The sequence below is a fragment of the Eucalyptus grandis genome, chromosome 10, assembly GCF_016545825.1.
Source record: "Eucalyptus grandis isolate ANBG69807.140 chromosome 10, ASM1654582v1, whole genome shotgun sequence".
NCBI classification, from domain to species: domain Eukaryota; kingdom Viridiplantae; phylum Streptophyta; class Magnoliopsida; order Myrtales; family Myrtaceae; genus Eucalyptus; species Eucalyptus grandis.
The window spans coordinates 34,934,329-34,961,341 of record NC_052621.1 but is presented as its reverse complement, the minus strand read 5'-3'; the positions used below and the strand labels follow the sequence as shown (position 1 = coordinate 34,961,341).

The 27,013-nt window shown below is 38.3% G+C and overlaps 1 protein-coding gene across 1 annotated transcript in view; it reads left to right on the top strand.

Annotated features, from left to right (window-relative positions):
* Positions 1 to 26,640, top strand: part of LOC104423002 (midasin) — a 39,279-nt gene extending 12,639 nt beyond the window's left edge. The window contains 59 exon segments of the mRNA XM_010035455.3: positions 78 to 182; positions 271 to 576; positions 1,179 to 1,372; positions 1,459 to 1,513; positions 2,403 to 2,553; positions 3,418 to 3,491; positions 4,164 to 4,311; positions 5,111 to 5,209; positions 5,304 to 5,404; positions 5,511 to 5,600; positions 5,677 to 5,742; positions 5,955 to 6,119; positions 6,227 to 6,434; positions 6,517 to 7,403; positions 7,494 to 8,577; positions 8,580 to 9,007; positions 9,094 to 9,253; positions 9,344 to 9,406; positions 9,923 to 10,005; positions 10,087 to 10,338; positions 11,736 to 11,871; positions 11,974 to 12,059; positions 12,174 to 12,259; positions 12,715 to 12,856; positions 12,930 to 13,019; positions 13,191 to 13,314; positions 13,437 to 13,588; positions 13,711 to 13,824; positions 14,116 to 14,265; positions 14,348 to 14,527; positions 14,607 to 14,795; positions 14,874 to 14,978; positions 15,085 to 15,309; positions 15,386 to 15,499; positions 16,238 to 16,319; positions 16,401 to 16,519; positions 16,612 to 16,776; positions 17,012 to 17,087; positions 17,195 to 17,307; positions 17,899 to 17,975; positions 18,064 to 18,177; positions 18,408 to 18,476; positions 18,563 to 18,722; positions 19,057 to 19,223; positions 19,467 to 19,579; positions 19,663 to 19,886; positions 19,983 to 20,228; positions 20,589 to 20,789; positions 20,874 to 21,032; positions 21,121 to 21,345; positions 22,246 to 22,530; positions 22,610 to 22,756; positions 22,865 to 23,071; positions 23,158 to 24,876; positions 24,967 to 25,248; positions 25,419 to 25,598; positions 25,692 to 25,790; positions 25,884 to 26,009; positions 26,090 to 26,640. Coding sequence (XP_010033757.2) covers positions 78 to 182; positions 271 to 576; positions 1,179 to 1,372; positions 1,459 to 1,513; positions 2,403 to 2,553; positions 3,418 to 3,491; positions 4,164 to 4,311; positions 5,111 to 5,209; positions 5,304 to 5,404; positions 5,511 to 5,600; positions 5,677 to 5,742; positions 5,955 to 6,119; positions 6,227 to 6,434; positions 6,517 to 7,403; positions 7,494 to 8,577; positions 8,580 to 9,007; positions 9,094 to 9,253; positions 9,344 to 9,406; positions 9,923 to 10,005; positions 10,087 to 10,338; positions 11,736 to 11,871; positions 11,974 to 12,059; positions 12,174 to 12,259; positions 12,715 to 12,856; positions 12,930 to 13,019; positions 13,191 to 13,314; positions 13,437 to 13,588; positions 13,711 to 13,824; positions 14,116 to 14,265; positions 14,348 to 14,527; positions 14,607 to 14,795; positions 14,874 to 14,978; positions 15,085 to 15,309; positions 15,386 to 15,499; positions 16,238 to 16,319; positions 16,401 to 16,519; positions 16,612 to 16,776; positions 17,012 to 17,087; positions 17,195 to 17,307; positions 17,899 to 17,975; positions 18,064 to 18,177; positions 18,408 to 18,476; positions 18,563 to 18,722; positions 19,057 to 19,223; positions 19,467 to 19,579; positions 19,663 to 19,886; positions 19,983 to 20,228; positions 20,589 to 20,789; positions 20,874 to 21,032; positions 21,121 to 21,345; positions 22,246 to 22,530; positions 22,610 to 22,756; positions 22,865 to 23,071; positions 23,158 to 24,876; positions 24,967 to 25,248; positions 25,419 to 25,598; positions 25,692 to 25,790; positions 25,884 to 26,009; positions 26,090 to 26,125 — 12,003 coding nt within the window. The 3' untranslated portion in view covers positions 26,126 to 26,640.
* Positions 26,641 to 27,013: the final 373 nt, after the last annotated feature.

The following is a 27,013-nucleotide window of genomic DNA, read 5'->3' as shown; positions in this document are numbered from 1 at the left end:
CTGGTTTCTACTTTATTTTAGTTGTGTGAACTTCATTATTCTGTTGTGCAATATAGCAGCTAACAAATGATCAACAGGGTTTCTATCCTGTTCGAGAGAGGTCGAGGTTGATTTCCGAGTTTAAGCGTCTAGTTGAACATGTGCTGCTTTCAAATACCTTTCTCTTCCATCCCAGCACTTTGGTATGTATCCTCTTGATCAGTAGACAACATTCTCTTTTCACAGTACATGCTTCTTCATCTGTCTTCTTCATCCATCCTATGTTTACAGACAATTTCATCAGATATTGGTCAAGCTTCTTCAACTCTCAGCCAGCTGGCTATGATCATAAACAGTTATCGACAAGGTCTGCTAACATCTCCTAGAGTCACTTCACAAGATCTGGAGTATTTCGAGCAAACAAAAGTGGAACTTGAGCAGTTGTACCAGAAATGGCAGACTATTTTTATGTGGCAAGATGGCCCTCTGGTGCAAGCAATGAGGGCTGGTCATCTCTTTCTTGTAGATGAAATATCTCTGGCTAATGATAGCGTGCTTGAAAGATTGAATAGTGTCTTGGAGCCTGAAAGAACCCTGGTGGGTAGACTCTGATCATGGTCTATTTTTGTTATTAAATTGAAAGGCTTTTACCATGGGTGGTTATTTCTCATCCTCTTGTTCACACTGAAATGTGCATCTGTCTCTTTTGAAGTCCAAGCACTTTACACTCTTTTATCAATATTTCACACGCTTTCATTGAATGAATTATTGTTTCTTTATCCCTGATCACGCACTCACTTAGTGCCAATCTATTATTCGTTAATGCACAATTGACTGTAATGGTTTCTTATCCTCAAAATAGGGATAACCCTACATTTCTCTGAGCTTTAATAATTGCACTTGGCTTCAGTAGCCGCACTTTGCATATTTTGTTTATCGGTTTTTACATGTCATCAGAGCATTTAATTGTATTGCAGTGAGACAACTGATGTGTTTTTTGCTCCAATATGAATGGTTCTCTTTGTTGTTATAGTGACTTTTTTGGGAACCCTCCTATTCTAATCTTTGATGTTCTTTTCTTTGTTATTTTTTGGGGTAGTCGTTTTTATATCTTGCTTTTCTGTAGCTTGATGCTGCATTCACTTGTTTATTTTTTCATTGAATTTTCCTCTTACCGTTCACAATTGCCTCCCATGTAGTCTTTGCCAGAGAAAGGGGGGTCTATAATGGAGAAAGTTACTGCTCACAATGACTTCATCCTTCTTGCAACCATGAACCCTGGTGGTGATTATGGTAAAAAGGAGCTGTCACCTGCTCTTCGTAATAGATTTACAGAAATCTGGGTACCTTCTGTTGGTGATCCTAGTGAACTTAGAAGTATTGCTCAGCAAAGGTATTTTTGTATGATTTGGTATTAGTTGAGGCAAATTTAAAAAAAATTTCTTGCTTGATGTCCCTTCTGACATTTGCTATATGCAGCATATCCAAGCCAGAGCTTCTGTCTGTCGTGGATCCCATTATAAACTTTTGGGAGGTAAATATCTTGTGTAGTTACCTGTTGCATTGTTATTGTTAACTAATATGCTATGTATGTGTAGTCATCCTGTTTCCTAATAGTTTAAGCTGTTAAATTACTTGTTTGTTATCTCTCAAAATTTTAACTCGGGATTTGTATGCACTTCACCTCTGTCCCTCAGGCGTGTGAGCTTGTCTCACTGATTCTCTTGGTTTATTCCTAGTTTATCACTAGTTAAAAAAAATCAGCACTTGGTTCTTGTGGCTTATCTCTAATACATATCTCCTTTAAGGAAAATGATAGATACATACCTTGGTTGATATAGTGGAAATTTGCATAGGGATATCAATGCCTTGGTTGATATAATCAATGCTTTGTCCTGTAATTGAGCTCCCTTTCTGGTTTTGTGAGCTCTTTCTGTATCTGAGTTTGCACCCCCTGGGTGCCCTATAATTAGTCTTTTTAGCTGTCAAAGAAAAAAAATCGGAATGACAAAAGGAGAAACTGCTGATAATAGCCAATGGTGCTGCTGGATGCTGGTCTTTGCATGTAGTTGTGTGTTTTTTGCTCCTTGATTTATATTCTACCCCAATCCAGAATGTTGTGCTATTTGATTACTCATGCATATTGGATTGGGAGAAGTGGTCCTCACTTGGAAATGAATCAGTAAGTGTTAAGACTTGTTTCAAGGTGCTTTTACTTGGATTTATAAAGTATAATATTGCCAAAGTGATTCATCAAATCACCTTTTCCCATTTGGGAACAAGTCGAGCGTTTGACAAGGAATCATTTGCTTGTATTAACTTTCACTTCTAGCTTCTTTTTAACTACAGTTTTATTTGTGTCAGTGTCTAATGTATGTCTTGAGTAGTCGGAGTAACCTTTCTATGTATTGTATCTGTTGCAGTGGTTTAACAGATTACAGACTGGGAGAACACTGACTGTGAGAGATCTCCTCTCTTGGGTTTCTTTTGTTAACGAGACTGAGAGAAATTTGGGTGCCAAGTCTGCCTTGCTTCATGGGTCTTTCCTTGTTCTCCTTGATGGACTGACTTTAGGTACTCTCTTTTTTTCATGACCACTGGTTAGATACGCGCAATTAGGACATCTTAATCTTTACGTGAAATGAGTGTGGTGCATGGGAAAAGGCAATTGAACAGCCTGTACTATGGTTGTGGAGCCTTCTTTTTATTATTTGTTCAAATTTTTACCTCTGGTCACTCGACCAAAATGGCCAAATAATTTAAATTGCTTGTGTGCTTTTAATGCTTGCAATTCCATGACCCAAGTTGGTTGCAGCACTTATTAAAATGACCTTCCAGGATCTTGTGAGCATGCACGACTGGCTTTTCCTTATTTTTTTCCAAGTTTTCTAATAAACACCATTCTCAAGCTCAGATTCTCCAGAAATTTTTGTGCAACTTTTTACATCACAATACAGAAGTGAAATTGTGAGGAGCCTCATACATTGCTGATCTGTTGTTGGGACCACACAGTACTGCAATATCAGTTGATGGGTTCTTGACTATTTTTTCTTAATGTAATTGAACTGCTCTGATATTTTCTGTGCAGTTCACTTGTTTAACCGTAGGAGAAAAGTTGTACAATCAACATTTTCACAGTTGCAAGGCCACTTTCTTTACTAACACAAGTGTATGAGTATTTCATCTATGTTGAGTTCTACCTATTTTCTGTTTTCATTCCTCTCTTTGGGAACAAGCTTCCTCCGCCGTTCCCATATGACAGTCAGTAAATTTCATGCTAGGGAGAGGAGAATCTGAAAGTATCTGACCTCTTTCTGTAACTGTAAATGACTTTGCCAAATGGGTGGATGCATACTTGATACTGAAGTTCATGGTTGATCTCCACTCTGCATTTTACTGAAGCTGGAATTATTCTGGCCTTTTGCCTATTTCACTCAGGGACCGGAATCTCTAAGAGTGATGCAGAAGAGCTGAAAGACAAATGCCTGCATTTTCTTTTGGGACAATTACAGGTGCCTTTTCTTTGCTTGTTAGGTTATGGGCAGCAAATTTATTTGCTACTAAAAATGAATGTAGTATATTCAAGCTGTGAGGTTCCTTTAATTGAAGAATTTTGACCCATTAATTGTTATCTGCAGTGAAACTATGCTTTATCTCCTTTTTGCATTAGCAAGGCCTATTGCCTTCTTGCAGCCAAGTTCTATAAATAGTCATGAGATTACGGCTATTTATAAAAACAAAGTTCTTTTTTATGTTTGTTTAGTTATCATTCTTCACATTTTTTTCTTCACAAGTTCACATCTTTGAGACTTGATGCATAAGTCTTTTGTTAGACAATGGAAGGTTCCTTAAATTAATTGAAGACTTATGATCCACTGATGAATGAAGAATGTTCTCAGAGGATAAGACCCTCTCTTTATTAAACACAAGAACTAAAAAATTCTAGCATTATTATTCACGTTGTCAACTTGCTTCCTAGTAAAGACTCCATGGTCAACCGGTTTAGATGCCTTATCTCATGTGATAATTTTCCTTGCTATTATGTTTATTATTGTAATGTATATTTCAGGAAATTGTTGCTCAAATTAATTTTGTGCGGTGGGTCACCGCGTGCATTATTGACTTTGAATGTCTTACTATTTTTCTTTGCAATTACTCACTTTTTCCTTGTTTTACTTTTGCAGGTAGATGACGATAGTGCTGACTACCCAGAACTTTCAAGGATAGAAAATTATGGTTGGGGTGAAGCTATAATGGGAAAAATTTTGTCTGGCAATCATAATGTGCAACTTGATACTACATTTGGTATTGATCCATTTTACATTGAGAAAGGTAATGTCTGACGTGGTATACTTCAATTTCTCACAGCACTTATTTTATTTTTTTGGCCTTGGCTTTGTAGCTGTACAAGTTCAACTTAAGCTTGTCCTAAGCATTTGTATTTGAGCATGGTCAACATGATCATTCTTGGCTCTTCATTTAAGTTGTGTCTTTATCAGGAGCAATAAGGATGTATGAGCTAGTATTTCCAATCAGTGTTGGAGTCATAAATAGTCATAATGATGCATTACGACATCAAACAACAACCAGAAGACAAACACGGGCAGTTGTCATAATATATATCTAAAGGAAGTGCCAAGATTCAAACCCTTGAGCTGAAGCTCTATAAATACTTGGATTGGGTATTCTAAGAAATTTTTACTTACTTCATGTCATGTCGATGCACTTATATTTGTGTCAAGTCTAAGTTCATAGCAAAGGAAACTATTAAATATGTCCACGTTTAGTACAAGGCAAAAAGACAAGACTAGGCGTGAGGGGGAATGTTAGAATAATTAAATATTAATGCACGCTTTCATCCCTCAGTTTTTGGTTGGGCCTTGGATGTATGTACATTTCTATGGTGGACTGTCTCAATTTGTTGAGTTTCACTGTTGTAGAAATTTGAATTATTAGCTTCCTTCAACTGTTTCTTGTAGGTGGGTGGTGTTGGGTTGGGGGCAAAAGGCGGGGAGGGAGGGAGAGATTTAGTCTACCTCTTTTATGACACTTTTATGTCCACAGAGTGCACAATGACTTTTACGTACAAGACTTATGAGCTTATAACCATTGTTTTACATGTGTTTGGCAGGAAATGAAAATTGCGAGGTTGGGGGGTTTGAATTTTTAGCACCAACAACACGAAGAAATGCCTTGAGGGTACTGCGGGCAATGCAGCTTAGAAAGCCTGGTATGTTTTCACCAGTCCGGAATCTCTCCCTTCCTTGGTTTGCCTCTTTCCTCTCTCTTCTGCAGATTGCTCAAATCATAGTTCCTTCTTTCAGTTCTGCTTGAAGGCAGTCCTGGTGTTGGGAAGACTAGTTTAGTTGTTGCTTTGGGCAAGTTCTCTGGGCATAGAGTTGTAAGAATTAACCTATCTGAGCAGGTTTGTTTCTTTATTTATCTCTACAGATTTGTTCGTTCTAGCAATCCATTTTATTATACAGTTTGCTTGGTTTTTCTACAAGGTTCTGTATTTGTCTATGTCGCAGACTGATATGATGGATTTGCTGGGCTCAGATTTACCTGTTGACAGTGATGAAGGAATGAAGTTTGCTTGGTCGGATGGTATTCTTTTACAGGTGGCGGTTTCTTCTAAATTTCTCACTCTTTGTCCGTCTATAGTTGGTTGCTGATAATATCCTCTTGTTTCTTTAGGCACTTAAGGAGGGTTGTTGGGTGCTGCTTGATGAGCTGAATCTTGCTCCACAATCCGTGTTAGAGGTATTATTATTAAAGGACTTTGGTGTTTCACAAATGTCTATAATTTTTGATACAAATAATGACAACTCTTCTCGCTTAAGCAAAAAAAAAAAAAAAAAAAAAAAAAAAATGCAATGAACCAACCTTTTATCTCAAATTCATTTTCAATTTTTTTTATGTAAAAAATTTCCCCTTAGATGTGCTTACTTTTGACAAATGAAATGCTTGGTCAGGGTTTGAATGCTATTCTAGATCATCGAGCTGAGATTTTTATCCCAGAGCTGGGTCTTACCTTCAAATGCCCACCATCTTTCAGAATATTTGCATGTCAAAATCCTTCAAGTCAAGGTGGAGGCCGAAAAGGCCTTCCAAAGTCCTTCCTCAACCGTTTCATGAAGGTTTGCTTTTACCTTGTTTTCTCTAAATTAAACTTTTGCCCATTTGCTTTCCAAAGTTTTTTCGAAATTGGTACGTCATAACTTCTGATTTTATTTGGTGCTTCCAGGTTTACGTGGATGAATTAGTTGAAGATGACTACCTCTCCATCTGCAGTTCATTATATCCATCAATTCCAAGATCTCTTCTTTCCAAGTTAATATCATTCAACAAAAGGTTATATGAGGAAACAATGATTTTCCGCAAGTTCGCACAGGATGGCTCACCTTGGGAATTTAATCTGCGTGATGTAATCAGGTCATGTCAAATTATCCAAGGTATTAAAATGTCACAGTTCTTAGTTTTGTTTTTTTTTTCCCTTACCAGCTCCTTTTTAATAAAATGTTGCTGCTTATGCAGATGCACCAGTCAAGTCGAAAGATGACTGTTTCCTCAATCTTGTGTATGTCCAAAGAATGCGTACAGCAACTGATCGTAAAGAAGTTCTACGCCTGTATGAACAGGTTTTTGAGGTCAAGCCGTTTATAAATCCTTTCCCGCGAGTGCAACTAACTTCTCATTACTTGATAGTGGGGAATTCTGCCATTAGAAGGAACAATGAGCTGTCACCTATAGTTTCAAATAAGCTGAAAATTGTGCCTGGAATGCGTCAAAACCTGGAAGCTGCTGCTGATTGCGTAAAGTATCAATGGTTGTGTATCTTGATTGGTCCTTCTTCATCTGGCAAGACTTCACTTATCAGAATCCTTGCTCAACTCACTGGCAATGTTCTGAACGAATTAAATCTTTCGTCAGCAACAGACATATCTGAACTGCTTGGTTGCTTTGAGCAATATAGTATTTTTCGCAATCTGCGCTATGTTGCTTCTCAAATTGCACATTACATGAATGAACTTTGCCGATTACAAGTAGAATACTCTATGGAATCATTTATAAGTGGAAAGAAAGATTTGATTTCGGAATGGCGTGCATTCCTTTCTCACGTTGACTCTGGTATCGTGTCCGGATCTGATTCAGGGAATTTGAAGGAAAGAATTTCCAGTTCATTTAGTGTGCTAATCAAAATTGTTGATCAACTTAAGTTGGATAGAGAGGGAAGCTCCTTGCCCTTTTCTTGGTCAACGGAGGAATTAGATAATATCCGAAATAGAATTCTGAAATTGAAAGAACTTCACCAAAGGATGACTGTTTCAGCCAAATTTGAATGGGTTACTGGAGTACTGGTAAGAGCCATTGAAAAAGGAGAATGGATTGTTCTGGAGGATGCGAATCTTTGCAATCCCACGGTAAGATATTCTTAAACCTTGTTCTCATTTTTAGTGGACTAGGTACATATTTATGCTTACTTTCTTTACCCTTGTCTTCATCTGTAATAGGTACTCGATAGGATTAACTCTTTGGTGGAGCCTAGTGGGTCAATTACCATTAATGAATGTGGGACAGTTGATGGGAAGCCTGTTGTTCTACATCCACACCCTAATTTTCGAATGTTCCTTACAGTCAACCCAAACCACGGTGACGTTTCACGAGCCATGAGGAACAGAGGAGTTGAAATATTTATGATGCCTCCTTTTTGGCTACTTGATTGGAAAAGTGGATGTTATGTTGATGAGATGACACTGAAAGACGTCAAAAGATTCCTTGTTGAATCAGGCATTCCCTATGGCACGTTGGTGGATGCAATGGCTACAGCACATATTTATGCCAGGGATGAAGGTTTACGTGTACATGTTCAAGTCACATACTTTGAGCTTGCACGATGGATACAGTTATTCCAGCGCCTTCTTGCAGATGGCAACCGGCCTTTGTGGAGCCTTCAAATAAGTTGGGAGCATACTTATTTATCTTCTTTTGGGGAGTCTGAAGGGGAAACTATTGTCAGCCATGCTAAGCATGCGTTTCTATCAGGCCCTGCCTTCCATGTGGCCCATCCTGCATATCCCCTATTTTTGCCCGGAGGGTGGCCATTGCCCTTGAACTTGGGGAACTTTGTCCGCTATCCAAAGGAGACTTCAATTAAACAGAATTGCATTTATGTTGAGTTCCTTGGGGCAAGATGTGCATATTTTGAATATAAAACCACTAATGGTGTGCACTATGTGGATCAAGCTTTAGCTGTGAGTGACTCTGCAATGCCTTACTTAATGGATGTTGAGACATTGCTTCAGATTATGTTTCCTAAGGATACAAGTCAAAGGCTTTTGTGTCATGGGAGAGAAACAACATCTGATTTGGCTCTTGTCAGTAAGATGCTACTTTTCGCTGCTAACTGGGCAATTGAGCAGGCAACGGACAGTGATCTGAACCTGTATCTCCTTTGGTTCAGTTGGTTTGATTCTCAGTTACATCCCTTCTCTCAGACTTTTAATTCCTTCTTGAATTCATTTAGAAAGGAGTTGAAACATCCTATCTGGCAATATATAATGTCATGTAGTCACAAGCTTGATCTCTTGATGAAATTAGGGAGTCGCATCCAATACCTTTGCTTTCATCTGAATTAGTTGATTTAGTTGCTATGAGTGATGCCTCAGCTTTGTCCAGTACCTTCCTCTGGAATGCCATTCAGTCTGTGGTCCTGCTGAGGCACAGTTATCGACAGTGGAATTCTGAGAAAAGGCACAACTTGACTGGCGAATTTAAGAATCTGCTTCCATTGTTAAAATCGTTGCGTATTCTGGAGAAGCAGATTTTGAATATACTTATTGAGTCTCCGTGCTTCGATGTTCTGTTCAATTTGTATAGTCGCCTTCTTGAGGATCACATGCAATTTTGGGAAAGTGTTGTATCATCCCAGTTTGAGACCTTGCTGGTTTTTTGGCGTTCCTTGTTGAAGGTTGCTGAGAAATTGCAGGCTTTTCATCCACAGGCTGCTTCAACCATAGCTGCTCTGGTAAGCTTATACTGTATGCATGATATCCTTTACTGTACAGCTCCTTTTGAGCTCTGTAAGCCTAATAAATTCTTTCTTGTCCATAGGAGGAGAGTAGGAATCTGGTTGGAGCCTCTTCCTGGAACTTACGTCCCAATAAGTCCTTGCTATGGGTAAATTGTGGGCATCCTCTGTCGCCACATTCTGCTGATGTGTATCATAAACAGCTCAACATATTCAAGCTTTGTGAATCAATTTGGAAGCATTGTAAGAAGTTCTACTTAGATTATCCTTTGTAGCCCGACCAATTTATAATTCCTAAATTCTCAAACTTATTGTTCCAATTGTTTATGACAGCTGGTGACCGCATTGACCTCATTGCATCTTCCTGTCTTGATCTCCGCATCTTGGCAATGCAAGGTATAAGCTCCAATAACATTTTGGTAGTCGCATTGTGAGTTATTTAGTTGCCCTGCCAGTGCTTTTGGACTAGTAGGCACCATGTTTTGTTAATTTGAATTTGCTTGCTGTACAATTTTGACCTTATAATGCAATCACTTTCTTTGCTCTATGACTGGGAGCCAGCAACCACTTCGCCATCTCTCAGAAAGTCAATTTCTATTATACATTTATTTCATCCCTATGAATTTGTGCCATCTCTAGCAATGGAGGTTTAGTATTCACTAATCAGCAATACCACACTTAATTTACGACTATGAGTACTATAACGCTTGTAATGAGGTTGTTATTATGATTCGTGTATTAAATGGCACCTCCATCTAACAGCTTATGTTCCTAGGCAGGTTTGCATTGCATCACTTCTACAGAATTTATAACTGAAGTTATTTTCGGACGCATTGCTCTTTTGCAATCTATAGCTTCATCTTATCCCATATATTCGGCAGTTTTACCCAAAAACTTACCGGATTCATGTAGGTGTTTGCCTTGCGGCACAACTATCAAATAATCGCAATGAAGATCAAAACGTGATTGTCCAGCAATTGGATGAGATCCATGAGGTTTGCACTACTGATGTCCTAATTTGACTAGTTTACTTTTGTTTTTTTCCTCCAACCCATACTTGGTTTTGTCAATTGCAGAAGCTCTTGGAAAGGTTTGAATATGAGAAGCGCAAAGTGGAGACTAGTATGAGATCCGATGAAGATGCATCTATTGAAGCAGACTCAGCTGCTTGTTGTGTTCTCCTTCCTCAGATATTGTGTTCTGACTTGGGATTTTCTTGTTGGATGGAGACTTGTCCAATGAATGATTGCACTAGTTTTTTCCTCAACACTCAGTTGCTTCAAAATTTATCATCCGTCGTGTTGATTGGTCCTACAGAATCCCACCAAGTAAGATTGTCTAATTTTCGGATTTTCCTATGTCAGCTATTATTTGATACTCTTTCCAACTATTACAGCTTCTTTCTTCAGTTACTTGTCATATATAACTGGGGCGAGCTGAATTTTGGTGAGAGTTTCAGATGCATTTCTGCATTGTCCTGCCCCTATCTATCTTCGCCTTTGGTCCTGGCACTTTCCAGCCTTCTTTCAGATTGTCCTGTGGAGTTTTGAATTTTTTGCTTGACAATGTGTCCCTTTGATAAGCGATCTGTCATGAAGATTAATCCCGTCCTATGTTTTGGTCCATAACAACTGTTTAGGAGAACAATTAACTGAGCATTGAAAATTCAATGGCACATCACTTTATGCACTCTTTTGATGCTGAACGTCATGCTGAAACATCATGTTCTTTTTATCTAGACTAAATTTAAGAAATGACAATCAAATATGATTTGGAGGAGCATTTAATAATTAAGTAGAATAACTTGAGGGCACTAAATGCAAAAAGTCAACCAGCAGTGCTCTCTTGTAGTTGCATCACTGGCACAACCACATGACTGCATTACCCTCTTTTAGATATGGTTTCTATTAAATCATATTATTAGATATCTCATTTGTTTTGGCAGATGAAATAATAGGAATATCATGGACTTTACCTGAGCCAGAAAAGAGAAAATATACCATTAATTCGATTGCTTTAAGGTGGTTGCTTAGGTGAACCTGGCTGAGTTGTTTCTAGGGTGCATTATAATATTTAGCAGAGAATGTCTGTCTAATAACTAGTATCAACTCCCATAAGGCAGGTACTGAAATTAGCGATTCAATTGTCACAAGTGCTGTGGTGTTATTTTTACGATTTCTCCATCCCTATGTTTTAGCAAAATTTGGTTGACACAATCTTGCAATTGGATTGGGATGTCCTCCAACAACATTAATATATAAGTCAACCCAAATTTTTTGTTGTACTCAGTGCTTTATTTCCTATTCAGTTCCACTTTAAAATCTTGCCATGTTTTAGAATTTATTAAGCTTTTGTTGTCAGATATGAACCCTCAGTTACACCTTAAAATCTTGCCATTTTTTAGACCTGTGAATTTTTTTTTTATTGTCAGATATGAACCCATTTTTCATTTCCATGGTAACTAATCCCTTCAGTATGTGCCTTGTAGTTGATGGTCCAATAGATGCCTATAGTTTTTGCTTATTTAGGGCAATCTAGTATTTGATTCTGTTTTCTGAAAGATCTTTCACGTGCAAGAAGCATTTTCGCTATTCTTGTGTTTTCTAGCATAGAGGTTTTTCTTTTTGCTGGGAGTTGGTTTTTTGGGTGGGATTGGGATATATTTTCATTGTGGTCAGGATATTCCCTTATTTATTTGTGTATTGTCTGCATCTCTTGCATCCAGGCTCTAAGCAGGGTTTCTCACCTTCTGGAGTCTTCTCTGAACTTTTCTTTGACCTTCTCATCAAGACCGCCGCAGATGTTTTCTCCACATCAAAAAGCTCTGTGGACATTGGATTCATGGATGTCTATTGATGCAGGTTTGTTCGATCATTTTTTTATCTTTATTCTATAATATCAGCTCTCATGTATACGTACATTTATATATATATAATTTATGTTTCCGGTTTTCTGTGTCACAGTGGATGTGAGAATCGCGGCTATAGTTCTTGAAATGTGGTGTATGTGGCACGCATCTCTGTGGAGTCTTTGCTTTCCATCCTTCACGGTAAAAGTGTTTCTCTTTTTGGTTCATGAGTTTACTCTTTACCTAATAGAACAATCAGTATTGGCTCCGTGCCATAAATCTTCAATTATCTGACTAGTTATCTTTGGGCAGCAGAAATCCTTGAGGCATGATGGTTATGATATTCCATTAGCTGATGTGATCATGCGGCCTTTGAGAACAGCAATGACAGTACAGATGCAGTAAGTGAACTTTCCTTGTTTCTTCTCATATTGATTGTCTGAAAATATAAAAAGATGTTGACTAGGGCTTGATTTGTTTCAATGGCTCATTCATATATACAAACTTTTTTACTAGGTAACAGTTTTCTGCATTCAGCTGTTTGTAGGAAGAAAATCTTATTTGAAAGTTTTTGGAAGTGATAAGCGGTCACTCAGACATATGGGGTGTGTTGTGTTTATGATATCTCTAGTTTCAGATATTTTGTTAAATTCGTGGTTGATTTTTCCCAAGTGACTTAGAAGTTCATAATAAAAGAATTCTTATTTCTGAATTCCAAAAGTTTTCAAATAAGATATCAGGTAACGGTTTTTATGTCTTATTTGTTTAGTATGACTATCTTGAAAAGAATTAACGGGTTCTAACAATATCTGCTCTACTCCATCTGCCCCCCAAAAAAAAAAAAAAAAAAAAACAGGCAACGTTCATTTTCTGCCAAGGAGTATTCAACGCACTGTCTGAAGGTTAGAGTTGCTTCATCCAATATCTGGAGAAGTACTGCACCAGTAACGGATATACCTAGTTTTCTCCTATCTTCTGCTCGAGTGCTTTTATCGCAGGTGGGTCTTTATCTTACTTCAGTTGATGCTCTCGTCATGGTTTGCATGACTGATTATTTTGTCCCCCTTCCAGATCATATTTGCCCACCAGAAGTCTTTCCATACAGAAAACTTTGCTGCGATCAAGTCTATCATTTCTTCATTACATGATAGTGGAGTGAAGGTACACTCGACAACTTCATAATGTAATTTGCGATTTCTAATGAAATTTACATTGGAACCATTTTCTTACAATTTGATATACGTGAATATAAGATATGATGTATAGAAGGTTCATTTCATCTTGGTGCTTTTACTTGTAATGATTTAGTTACAACTGCATTTGGGTTGACAGGAAAATAGCATTCAGCTGCTGAGCACACTTATTTTGTCATCAAGCCATGAAGGACTGAGACGCTTGGTGCAAACTTCCATTGAGCCAGCCTTTAGAGAACTTTATGTTCACTGCTCACGTTCTGGTGATTGTATGTTATTTTAGTTCTTCAATTTGGAAATATACAAAATGCTACATATACATCCATTTCACTGAACTTTATGGCTTGATTTATTTGATTTTATCTTGTCATTTACAATGTCATAGATATTCAATACCTTGGACACGCATGGCTACATATTGGTGGCATGCGGTATCACCTCTTGGTTAACTCTGATGATTTGGATCCTGCGCTGAAGTACTCTTGTAAGCAGTCATTCCTAGCAAAGAAGATTTCTTTGCTTGAACTTGAAATAGAGGTACCTGTCTTGAGAATCTGCTTAATAACTTTGTCTGTTCTTGGTTTTAATAACTGCATGAAGCTGGTTTTATTATAGACATATGCTAGGATACTTTAACACTCTACTCCAATGACTTGTAGGTGCGAGAAGAATGCAATTATTTAGCTGGGAGTTTCTCCGCAAGACAGGACGATAAGCAGAGATTGCAAGTTTTAGAGCATCTAAAGAGAGAACGTGACAGGATTCAAAGAAAGGTAATGGGGGGTGTTTTTCTTCTTTCTTTCTGTCAACATTATCTGTTAACAGGTGGATAACATGCTGATTCTACGGTCTGTTTTCAACTTGTTTATGATAAGAGCAGCTTTTGTAATTATATGTGTTGCCTTGCTATTGCAATTTGTGCATGGAGTCATTTGTATTCTGCAAGATGGCTTGTCAGCTCTTTATTCACAATCTTGCATTAATATTTTCGTTGTCATATATCCAATCAGCTAGTCTGTTTTATTTTGATTTCTATTTTCTTGACTGCTAATCTTTTGGCTCAGGTTGTGTTTCGCTCAGATCCTAGGAAATTCAGAAAGTTAAGAGGCGAATTAATTGATTTTTCTGTTCTAGTCAAATCATTGATGCTCTTGATGAGCAATATTGAAGGGACAGATCCAGTTCAGATTATCCAGCAAACCTGTGACTGGCAGGTTTGACTTGAGTGTCTTTTCGATTGGTTTACTGTCTACTTTTGCTTTCTAAAGGTTGCATACTGTTTCTCTGATTTTTCAGAAAACTTCTACCTCCTTTATTGATCGAATGTCACATGAGTACATTGAGTATCTTGATATAGTTCAGCCAGTTCAAGTTGCAGTCTACGAGATGAAATTGGGCTTATCTTTGGTTTTGTCAACAATCTTAAAGGAAAGTTTTCTGAAGAAACTATTGGAGGACAATATGGAGCGAGTTTTGGTATGTAAAAATTCATTAATAGTATTGATGGTGCTATTGTATATACACGTGGTAGAACTCATCTAGTGTTTCTTCGCAGGGAACTCTTCACATGTTTATGAGATTCCCTAGATGTGGATTTTACAAATCTGTTGACGTTAAACTCGTCAGTGGGCTGCTTGACGTCTCATCGTATGAACTAGATTTTCCATCAATTTTTTCATCAGCAGATGTAACACTGCTTGAGAAGTTGGTTTCTGTTGCATGTGGCACCGATGCTGATGAAATGGTATGTGAAGTATTATAATTGTTTTTAGTGTTAAATTGTCTGTAATGAGCTCCTGACTCATATGGATTTACCTTGTAGGGTGTATCCACCCAGCAACTTAAAGCCTCTGTTCAACACAACATTCTTGTTCGGATTGCTCATTATGTGGCTAATTCACGACTTCTGAGTGACTCATCATTCGTGGTATATGTTTCGCTGATTGATTGTCTGGGAGGAGCACAAGTCCTATTTAGTTATCTTCATGCATGTACTTGATGGTTAGACTTCATCCAATGTTTTTCTGATTCAGATAATGGAGAAAATCTTTGCAACATTTGCCAACCTTTGGATGGTCATGAAAGTTCAAGCAAAAATAAAAGAAGAATCTTCTTCTCAGCAATTCAAATTTAAACCTCGAGCATTTGACATTGACACTGTTGTTGAAGTAAACATATCTAGTCTTAGACAGTCATTTGCAAGCGAAAGCTTTCTAGAGTGGCAAGAGTTGGCTGTGGAAGAAGAAAGCACTGAAAGGGTAATGCCTCCATGTTTGTTTGTCATTCTTGTTTTATCAGAGCACTTACATTAGTGTTTGTTGTTTTCATGTGCAGGCCGATGAGGTTGAAAGTGTGGATGATGCATGGAGTTCCATTCAAGAACCTGTTTTGAATGACATGGTTCAAATCCACAATCAGTTATTTGGGTCGACCGATCTTGTTGTTGGGGTGAGTTAATTTTCCTTTGACATTACAGGTTCTGTTGTATTTGAGGCTATGATATATATCCTTCTACACTGAGATAATTTTGCTTGTTTACTGCCCTTTGCTGGCCTTATTGCCTTGCTATGAAATGGTCAATTTTCTGGAATTTACTGAGATCATGTTGTGGTGGAAGTAGCCTTGCTTTACACTTTGCAGTACTTGTTCTTGACAGAACAGAAGGCATTTATTTGCCGTGATGAAATTTAGATTGTTTGGGGTGAGTCGATGGAGTAATCATAACTAGAGAATAATACAGTGACTTCCAGGGATAAGAAGGATCTTCCAAAAAGATTCTAATTTCTGTGTCGATATCAATAAATAATTAGATGCTGCATAAGTCTTAAGGAATGTCGAGGCCTGCAGCTAGAAAAAAAATCCTATATAGCTTCAGGCAGAAATATTTTCTTCTGATGTATGGATGTAGCACAAGGTTCGAGAGGTAAACCACTTTTTTAACGTCTTGGTATTCATGTAGTCATGTGTCAGCGTGCTTGGGTTTACAGGTTCTTTGATTTAACCATTAGAGTTTTAATTTATGAAACTCTATGTGATTGTCTGAACACATGTTCCCTAATGCAACTTGCCTTGTTTCGTGTGTTTGCTCTGGACTTCAGTTTTGGTCTTAAATTTTAGTGGACCAATTTCTTTCATGATTAGACATTCTTTCATACCATATATGAATTGATTCTTTCTTTTTCTCAGCCTGGAAGTTTCAGAATGTCTGATGAAAACATTTTGAGAAACTTCATGGAATCGTACAGATTGGGAGCAGGAATGATCAAAGGTAGCAATTTTTTTTCGGTCAGTACTGATAATTGGTTCCCTTTTTACACTGGAAACTAAAGTTTATCTGTTCTTGTTTCAGATTTAGGAAGTCCCAATCTTGCTAGTTTGGACACAAGTCTTATGCCGGAGCACATGCTTAATCTTTCTTTGAGTCATATTTCATCCACTCTCTCTGGCCGTGGATATAATTTTTATAAGGTTTTGCTATTGTTGCTGCCTCTGCAATCTGGATTATGGTTGAAAAGCATGACTATATGGATTACGACTTACATGCCAGTTGCATCATGCAGGATTCAAATGCGCTCGATATGTATATGATGGTCAAGCTCCTTCTCCCATTGGAAAAAGTCATTCTTGCTCTTATGAGCGAGTGGGAAGATCATCCTGGACTTCAGAAAATTTTGGATGTGATTAGAATGCTGTTGGCACTTCCTGTGGATACTCCCCTGGCTAAGGTAATGAGAACACAGTTCATTCTGTATAGGAATGTCAAATGAAGCAGAAAACAAGATTGCAAGGGCTAAACTTTTTGTTGGTTGCTAGTACATCAATAATTTTGTTCTGTGCATTCACTAGATAAGGTTATTCCAGTTAATTCATAATTATGTCAAGACATAGCACTAAGGTTCGATCTTTTCTTTGTATTTTCCCTTCTGGATAAGACAAATAATTTTTTTCCTCCATTTAAAGGCTCTTTCAGGATTGCAGTTCTTGCTCAACCGGGCTCATGTGTTAAAAGATAGTATGCCTAGATTGTCTCTATATGGTATGTCCTTTGGCAATATATAAATTAGTATTCTTCTGCCTTTTTAAAAAGGCTGATATTCTGCTTATATATAATTTTCTGGTTCCTCTTCTTAAATGTTTTCTTAGATCAACTGGAGCCTATTGTTGGATTGGTGTCCTCATGGCAAAAGAAGGAATTTGAGTGTTGGCCAGTATTGCTAGATGAGGTGCAGAATCAGTATGAGATGAATGCAGCCAAGGTAAGCTATGCTTTCAGTGAGAAAGATATTCCAAAACAACCATTTGTGTGGGGCTTACAAAATTAGAATGATGTTTGATAGCAAGTTAGGTTGTGAATATGTTTCTTTATTTTTTCTTTTTTCTTTTAATCTAATCTACAAGGGTAAGTAGCTATTCATTGTGGTTCTGCAGTTCTCTGCGCATTTAAGTTTCTTCTTTATCGAGATTATGGGCCCTTTCTCTACTTCTTTAGAAAATGGAGAATTTATTTGTCTTAGGTTATCCTGTAACTTTAAACTAGTAAAATGATCTTAGCAGTGGCCTCAGTATAGTCGTATTGTTTCTCTTGGTAAAGTATTGTAGTGCAAAAAGAAATTAAACTGTTAATCTTTTTGTTGCTAGATGAAACTTTTGGCAACTTGCTTGCAAAAAACTAATGAGGCAGATCTTTCATTCATGTTCTCCTACTAAATTAGGAAAAGCTATGCATACACATAGCAGCTATATTCCAACAGAATGAATCTTTTGGCCCGCTACTAATTCAAACCATCTTTTTTCTCTCTCAAGAGTCATTTTCCTTATTGTTTGTCCAATTTTTTTTTTTTTTGCAGCTCTGGTTCCCATTATATACAGTTATTTATAGTCATTCTGCTGATGTTTCAGCATACAATGAGTCTACGATACAAAGGTAACGAAAAAAACAAATTACCTCGATGTGTATTAGAGAAATTTAGTGTTTCTTGAGTGGTTGCATCTAACAAAATTAGAAAATGCAGTTTGGAGGACTTCATTCAGACATCAAATGTAGGTGAATTTAGAAGACGCATCCAGTTGATTCTTGCTTTTCACGGTCAAATCAACACAGGCCTCCAACTTGGAATATATGCAAGGTATAAATGTGCAATGCATGGTATAGTGCTGAATCTACCCTGTACTTCACTGTTTGTTTTTTTACATAAAATAAATGCTTTATTTGTATCATCTACTTCCTTTTACATCTTACCACATCTCCCTAGTCCAAAGGCCATCTTTAATCTTGTTGGCATATGCAATTATGCTGGTGTTATTTATCTCCTATTGTTTTGGCACATAATGTAGTTTCTTTTCTATTGATTTGCAGTTCTTGTCACAAGGAAAATCTGAAAGTTCTCTACAATTTATTTGGACTTAACATGCAATTTCTGCCAATGTGAGTTCTCAGATGCTTGTTGTATTCCACTGCATGATCTTTATTTTTGGAGGTTTGCTAGTTGCTTATGCTGATAAGATTTGCAGAATACTGGAGTATATGGAGGCTAGTAGAAGAAGTATTGAGATGGAAATTAAAGAACTTATGAAACTTTATAAGTGGGAAGAGCGTGTTGAGAGCTGCTTGTCGATTGAGACTTCAAAAAGGATGAGGCACAGGTTCAGGAAGCTTGTGCAAAAGTACAGTGTACGTGGACCGTGTTTCACAGTGCTTCTCTGGCAGTTTTTCAAATGGATTTCATTTTGAATCATTTATTTTTTTCTCAGAGCATCTCAAACATCCAGATTCGAGTATTTGGATAGTTTTTCTTATTATATCATGTTACCTAGATTTAGTCTGTCATTGGGGGGAAGCATGATAAGAGTAAAATTTTATCTGTCAATATCTTAGATGCAAGGACTTTCCAAAACCATTGTGATTAAATCACTAACCTCTGGATTTCCATTTTATATATGTTCCAGGCCAAAAATATCGCGATTAACTGACTAACACCTGGATTTTCATTTTATGTATGTTCCAGGATGTACTGCAGCAATCTGTGAAATCCATTCTGAACCAAAAAACAGCACAAAGTGGAATAGATGCTCAGTCTCTTCGTTCTCCAAAATTTTTACATGTTTTTCCAGATGACAACAAAGGGATACTGAACACTGCTTTTGATCTGACAGCTGTTGACAACAAAGACCGGTTAGACTATTTTTCTCCACTTTTACCTGAAGAATAAATATTCAATCTAAAATAACCAGTTCCATGTAGTATTCAATGTTTGGCAGAGGCAGTCTGCGTTGCATGAGCATACTTATCATTCACCATGTTGGCTAAATTTGCTATATTAGCTTTCTCTTCTCGGGTGGTTTGTGTCTGCAATCCCAAGTGCTTCATAAGCTCAACAACCTTATATGAATACTGATTCGTTAATTTCTCATGTAGATTTGTCTGGTACACAAATTGGAGGATGAAAGTATGTGATGTTTCAGAGAATTCGAACACTGGGATGACTCCTGAATCTGTCAAGCTGTTGTCACTCTTTAAACATTCTGAAGGTTACTTTTTGTTCATAATGTAAGAGTTCTTCAATTCTGTTGTTGTGACATATCTGGGATTTGAGGCTTCATAACTTGTGCAGAGGCTAACGATATCAGGAAGTGTTCAGCTACTTGGATGGTTTTATATGAGGAAGAATGGAAGGAACTTTGGTCAACTCTTGAAAATGTGTCTAGGGCTGTATTGGATTGTGGCAATCTGTGGAAAGATGTGACTAAAAATATACGAAAGAGAAGGGCAATGGCTGATCTCCTAAAGTATTTAGAAAGCTCAGGCTTATCGAGGCACATGTCAACATTGATGGAGGTTCTAATGACCGAAGTCCATGTTATTTTTTTTTCCTTTTCCCTCTTTCCTATTCTTTTATTCTCGATTGTTGACAGATTGTCATATGATAAACAGGATCAACTTGACTCTGGCTGGTTGCATCGGTCGTCACATATAATGGGGCATCTGCTGTCAACATGTTGTAGACTGTCATCGAGGGTTGTGGATGTTTCTTCTCCTGTTGATTCTCAAGGCATTCCAATTGACACGTTGGAAAGTGAGTGGAAGATAGCCAACGAATACTACTTCAAGAGCATTGCATCAATGCAGCTTCTACAGCATATTCGATGGAACTTCCACAAAGATTTCACTCTTGATCAGGTAGGTGAAGACAGGAAATGGAAGACTACACCTCACCTGTGCCGGGCACCACCTTCATTGGAACAACTGCAAAATAGTCCAGTTAAAACATGTTGTGATCAGTTTTGTGACCACCTAATGAAATTTCTTTTGCTCATCTTCACGAATATCATATTAAGTTATATACCCTATAAGAAAGATAAAAAGGTAAACCAATTATCTCATGACCACAGCTACCCATGAGCGCAATGGTTAACTATTTGGCAGACCTTGATAGTTTGCTTAGCTTGTCCTTACTGTCAATGTGGTCCTGTTTATTGTTAAGGCATCTTCTACAGGTCAAACTACCTCTCATATAATACATCTGTTCACCTTTTGTAGGTCACTCGATCGTTCTCTTTTGTGTCTCATCTAATAGTCATTCAGGAAGAGCAGCGGGATGCGATATATGATTTAGCTCATCATTTGAAGTGCTTGCATAGATGTGTATCTACTCTTGAACATGTATATTCCGATTCATCTCTGGAGTGCACCATTGCTAGGAATCAGCATGCCACATTGGAATGCTTGTGGCGACAAAAGGTTGGCTGTGTCTTTCAATCTATATCATTGCTCAATGCTGACATATTAGAAATGAGGCCTAACGCATCTCTTTTGTTTGTGCAGCAACTATTTGACAGCTTGTGGGCCATGTTACATGATGGTTTGCTGTTGCTAAAAGAGGTGCAGAACACTCATCTGAATAACTGTCAAAGTGTTCGTGCAGCTGCAAATGAAATTCAAACCTTTCTTGAGAGGTTCATTCCGGTCATCCACAAATCAAAGGTGCTCTTTCTTCTTTCAATGTGCTCAATACTTTTATTTTAGAACTGTAGCTATTCTAGTCTGGAGATTCACGTGAACTTAATTACAGGAAGCATTGGATAATAATCTTCTCAGTCGTGATGGAGCCATAAACATGGTCAGTGGATCCTTGGATGCCCTTGTAATTTCAACAGATGAGGAAAGGCTGGTATTCCAGAATTTTGAGGTGCTAAAGGAGTTTGAGGAGCATCTCATTTCATTTCGCAATCAAAGTCGTGATGGAAGCTCTGTCAGGTTCATATTGCTTGGTCATTTGGATTACATACTCAAGCAGGTATTTCTGCTTTCCTGGACTTCTTAATAATATATAATTTTTTATTTCTTTCCTTGCTTAAGCATATTTACTCTATATTAATATTTCGAGCATATTCTATGCCTGACTTTGTAAGATATAAGGATGAATGTAACTTTGAGAAAGTGGAGAAGGAAATGCCACTTGTATCAGAGCTTTGGTTTTGTCATCATCTAGACCTGTCAAAATAGCAGGACCGCATCCTGACTGACTATAATAAAGTGTTGGAAATTAAGCCAGTTGGCTTGATTGTAATATATGTATGGCCTATGATTGGAGATGACTTGTGATGTGTAATGTATATTTAAGTACCGAATTTAGAAGTAAATTACAGAGATGAATTTAAAATAAGTAACTCCAATGACAAATGGGATAATTTGTGATGTATTGTGATGAAAATGTGGATGAATGAAATGATTGTTGTCTTCATAATATGTCGGCGGTCTGCACCATGATTGATTTTTCAATGGAATATGTGAAGTGATCGACTATTCATCTACAGCATAAAAGTTGGGGTAAACTGTGATATGCTAATGATTTCAAGATACATCAGACTGATATTCAGATAAGCTTGAATTGTGTAGAACTTGTTTTTAAGAGCCCTTTGGATGGATCGGCTTGTTTTCTATTTGTGGAACTTTGAGATAAGCAAATGTTGAAGAGCCTTCTCTATGTTAATCTGCTTGCCTTCTTTGGATTCTAAAGGAAAGGGTGTATACACTATGGTGCTTTTTTATATATTCATTTGATTTTGACCACTTCTGTCACTAATTTATAGATTGACATGGATACCGTCCTCCATGGATATGGTAATAAATTTTGAACTATTTCTAGTAGGACTGCAGAATTTTTACAATGGCAATGTACTTTTTTCTTTATCAGGGGAAACAGATGCAGGAACAGTTCAGATTTGCCCTAGGAGCGAGAATGGAGTCGACATCTTCACTCTACTCTGAGCTCGAAGCGGAATTTCATGGGGCCTTAACAGTGGCATACGAACATGTTATGCACGTGTTGCACCAACTTACCTCGGTCCGTGATGGTTGTGATCTTTCTAAAGAATCACAGCAGAATATCACCTCATGGAAAACTCTGTTCAAAGCTTATGCAACAGATTTAAACATAGGGCCATTATGTGACGAAACTTTTAGAGCAATTTGTCTGGCGGTATGTGGACACTGTATTTCCTCTTTGTAAAAAATTACTTGAGGAGATCATAACTCGTTCTCATCTTCTGAATTTACAGGAAAAATTAATTAATTTCCCTGGTCAAGAAAATGCGGGGCTGTCTTTGCAAATTGGGTTGTATTTTAACAAATTGCGAACAATGTTGAACGTACTTTTGGATTTCGGGAATGCTCTTCTGAGAGATCTTTTGATTGTGAACAGAACAGTAAGTTTTGTTTAGTTGGAGATGTATGGTTCCACTTGATGATAACTGCTACTATATAGAGTAGTCTTTCCATCTATTCCGAAGGTAACCTATCTGACTTGCTTACAGGTTTCTTTGATGACTTATACACTTGCTAAAGATCTAGCTCTGTTATACTCAAGAGGATTTGGCACATCTCCTGAAGATCAGGTGGATGAGAGTGGCGATGCCACATCTCAGAATGATAGAGGGACGGGTATGGGTGAGGGGGAAGGAACCAATGATGTGAGTGATCAAATAATTGATGAGGATCAGCTTCTTGGAGATTCTGCAAAGGTAAAAGATACAGCCCTTGACCACCCCCCTTTCACGCCTTGTATCAATTTGTATTATTTAATACCTTTTTGTTTTTGTTCTCACAGCCAGGAGAAGAACAAAATGCCTCCACAGAAGTCCCAAACAAGGATGAGAAAGGGATTGAAATGGAGCAGGATTTTGCAGCTGATACGTTTAGCTTGAGTCAGGATTCCACGGATGACGAAAATGATAACAGCGATGGTGAGGAACTTGAATCTGCAATGGGAAAAAATGGGGATGACAGTGAGGTTGTTGATGAGAGACTTTGGAACAAGGATGATGATAACAGCCCAGAAAAGGGTAATGAGAAGCATGAATCTGGACCTTCAGTCAGAGATAGAGATGAGAACCAAAGGGAACTCAGAGCGAAGGAAGAAGGTGCAACGGATGAAGATCACAGTAATAATGCCGATGAAACAAATGATGCTGCTGATGTGGAGGATATGGACACAAATATGGATGACAAAAAAGCGGATATGGATGACGAAAAAGCGGATATGGATTCTTCTGGATTGGAGGTCAATGAGTTGAATCAAACTTCTGAAGAGGGCATGCAGATTGATGATGAAGTAAAGGATATTGATGCTATGGAAGAAGCAGGTGAAGAAGCAGGTGAAGAAGAGCAAGATGAACCAGTGGAGAACGAATATCAGCAAGAGAAGACCGATGCTGTGGATGAAAGTCTGGAGGCAGAAATTGAGCAAGCAACTGAAACTTCTCGACAGGATGGAGATGCTGACTCTGAAGATACTCAAGCAATGGATTTAACAGCAGAGAAAGACTTTCCAGGTAAAGAAAGTTCCAGGAATGATGATGATTATGTACCTATGGCAGATTCAGGAGTACAACTGAGGCATGACTTAGGAGCATCTGATTCAGTGAATGAAAGGCCAGAAATGAACTGGTCCAATAGCAGCAATACTCAAAATGAAGTAGCCCCTGGCAGAAACTCACCTTCTGGTATTGAACCTGAAATTGTGGTTGCTGATTCATCAGATGGTGGTAGATTGAGCGATGATCAACCGAAACACCAGCTACCTTTGGATGAACCATCACCTCTTCAAAGACCACAGCCAAATCCGTATCGCAGCATAGGGGATGCACTTGAAGGTTGGAAAGAGAGAGCCAAAATTCCTGTTGATATTCAAGAAGACAAAAAGGAGGCACAGGATGAGATGGAGGATGGAAATGCAGATGAGTATGCTTTTGTTTCTGAGGGTGAGAAGGGGACAGCGCAAGCTTTGGGACCTGCAACCGCTGAACAGATTGAGCACCAAATTGATGGTGACATGGTCAATGAAAAGAATTCAGCAGTAGACCGTACCGATGAAGTTGCTGAGATGGAAACTGAGATGCCGAGTTCAGAAGAGCCTAGACATGATGTTACTTCAGTCAGGAGGAAAAAATCTGAGGAGACCTCATTGGTCTCTGACATGGACAAGTTGCCTAATGAAGGATCCCCTCATGGCCAGGATCCTTGTGAAAGTAATCCTGGGAATTTGTCTGAGAGCTTGGTTTGTATCAACAAAGTACCTACGAGCGATGACATTCTTCAGCTCAGTGAAATGTCTATTGGTGTTGACAATCCGCAGAATGGCCCAGATTCCCAAGATATTTCCAGCGATGCAAGAGAAAATGCTGCCTCTCTTTGGAGGAGATATGAATTGCGTACTACGAGACTGTCTCAGGAGTTGGCTGAACAACTGCGTCTAGTGATGGAACCCACTTTAGCTAGTAAGCTCCAAGGAGACTATAAAACTGGCAAAAGGATAAACATGAAGAAGGTAAATTCTATTTGTGACTAGTTCGTTGCAAACTAAAGTAATCAGATTTGCAATCTTTCCTCTTATTCCATTTGCGTGATTGTAAATCAGGTTATTCCATACATAGCGAGTCATTACCGAAGGGACAAAATATGGCTGAGGAGAACGCGACCGGACAAACGCGATTACCAAGTCGTGATAGCTATTGATGATTCTCGTAGCATGTCAGAGAGTGGTTGTGGAGATGTAGCCGTGGAAGCTTTGGTTACAGTGTGCCGTGCTCTATCCCAACTCGAAATGGGTAATCTGGCTGTTGCGAGTTTTGGAAAAAAGGGTAACATAAGATTGCTGCATGATTTTGATCTGCCTTTCACAAGGGAGGCTGGAATCAAGGTTGGTTTTGCTATATGGAACGTCTTTGCTTATTATTTGTCTGAAAGAGAAAGAAAGCTTATTTTAGTGCATACAGGCACATTCCATAACCGTGTGCTGCACAAGCTTCGGTTCTCACTCTTATTTCACATTGCATTGACCGGCATTTGCCATCCTTTTACCTTGAGCAGATGGTCTCCAGTTTGACGTTCAAGCAAGAGAACACAATTGTCGAAGAACCAGTTGTTGACCTGTTGAAGAATTTAAACAAGATGCTGGACGTTGCTGTCACCAAAGCCCGTCTTCCTTCTGGACAGAACCCATTGCAGCAGCTAGTGCTGATCATTGCTGACGGGCGCTTCCATGAGAAAGTAAGTACCATGTTGATGAAACAAAAGCGAAGCCTGACGTCTTCCGGAGCTTCTCCAATGGTTGCTTAATAAGCTTCTGAATTTTTCTTACAGGAGAGCTTAAAGCGCCGTGTCAGGGATTTCCTGAATAGCAAGCGCTTGGTGGCTTTTCTCCTTCTCGATAGTCCGGAGGAATCAATCATGGATCTCATGGTAAATCTTGAGTTTTTTGCATAACCACGTCTCTCAAGAACTAACCCCACTCTAATACAACCTCTTCTTTCTGAATTTTCTTCTCTTATACAGGAAGCAACCTTCCAGGGTGGGAATATCAAATTTTCTAAATATCTGGATTCTTTTCCTTTCCCATACTACATTCTTCTGCGGAACATCGAGGCACTGCCCAGAACTCTCGCCGATTTATTGAGACAGGTAATTTCCTATCGACCATTGATGTTTAATGGATGTTTGTCATCTGCGATGCTGACTATCGACGAATCGTGGTTATGCAGTGGTTTGAGCTAATGCAGTCGTCTTCACGAGACTAGATCGTTGCATAAGACTTCCTATAATGATGCCAAGGAAGCCAATGCCTCGCTCGAGCGAAAGGGCCATATCTTCGGGGCGGCAACGGTGTCGGATCATCATTTTATCGCGCTTGGATGGAACACAAGATCGACACGGTGCTACTGCTCCTCTTAAATCCGGCAAAAGATGGTTGGTCCTAGAGAAAGATTCTCTGGACCTACATGTTCAGGTCAAACCACACCATGGAACCAGCAAAAGATTTTTGTGTACATAATAGTTCACAAGAGTTACCACCAATTCTTTTCTGTACACCAAAGGGCTGTATGCATTTCGAATAATGTAAATACTGCAGCAGCATCTTTGCACAAATTCATATCAGGTTCTCCCTCGATAAGTAATCAACTCTCGTCGATGAAGGCCTTCAACCATCGATTTCTAGGTTATGCTTGCAACAATTGTCTTTGTCAAGATGAACGCCGACGGAGTTTAGAATTTCATAACATAGAAACGCGTCTATTAACGGCATTTGACGTCACATCGCTCTGTCGAATACTTAGGGTTTCCTCTTGTTTGGAGCAATCAGCTTTGGCTGTTGTGGAGTTTCATGTCTGATCTAATAGATCGATCAAATTTAGACTTTTAGGATAGTTATAATTTCTAAAAAAAAATTATTTGTAGTAGTAATTCATTTGGTAATTTTTTTGTTTCTGGAAATAAATTTATTCTCAAGAATTAATTTGGAATAGAATTAAGAAATTAAAAAAAATAGATTTCTTTGATTTCGGGAATAATTTCAAAATCAAGCAACCCAAATTTCTTCCACTTCTTCTCTTCTTGTTGTTCTTCTTCTATCGGCAACTAGTTGGGCGAGGTTCGGCGAGATCGATGCCTTGCCTAGGCCTCCTCCG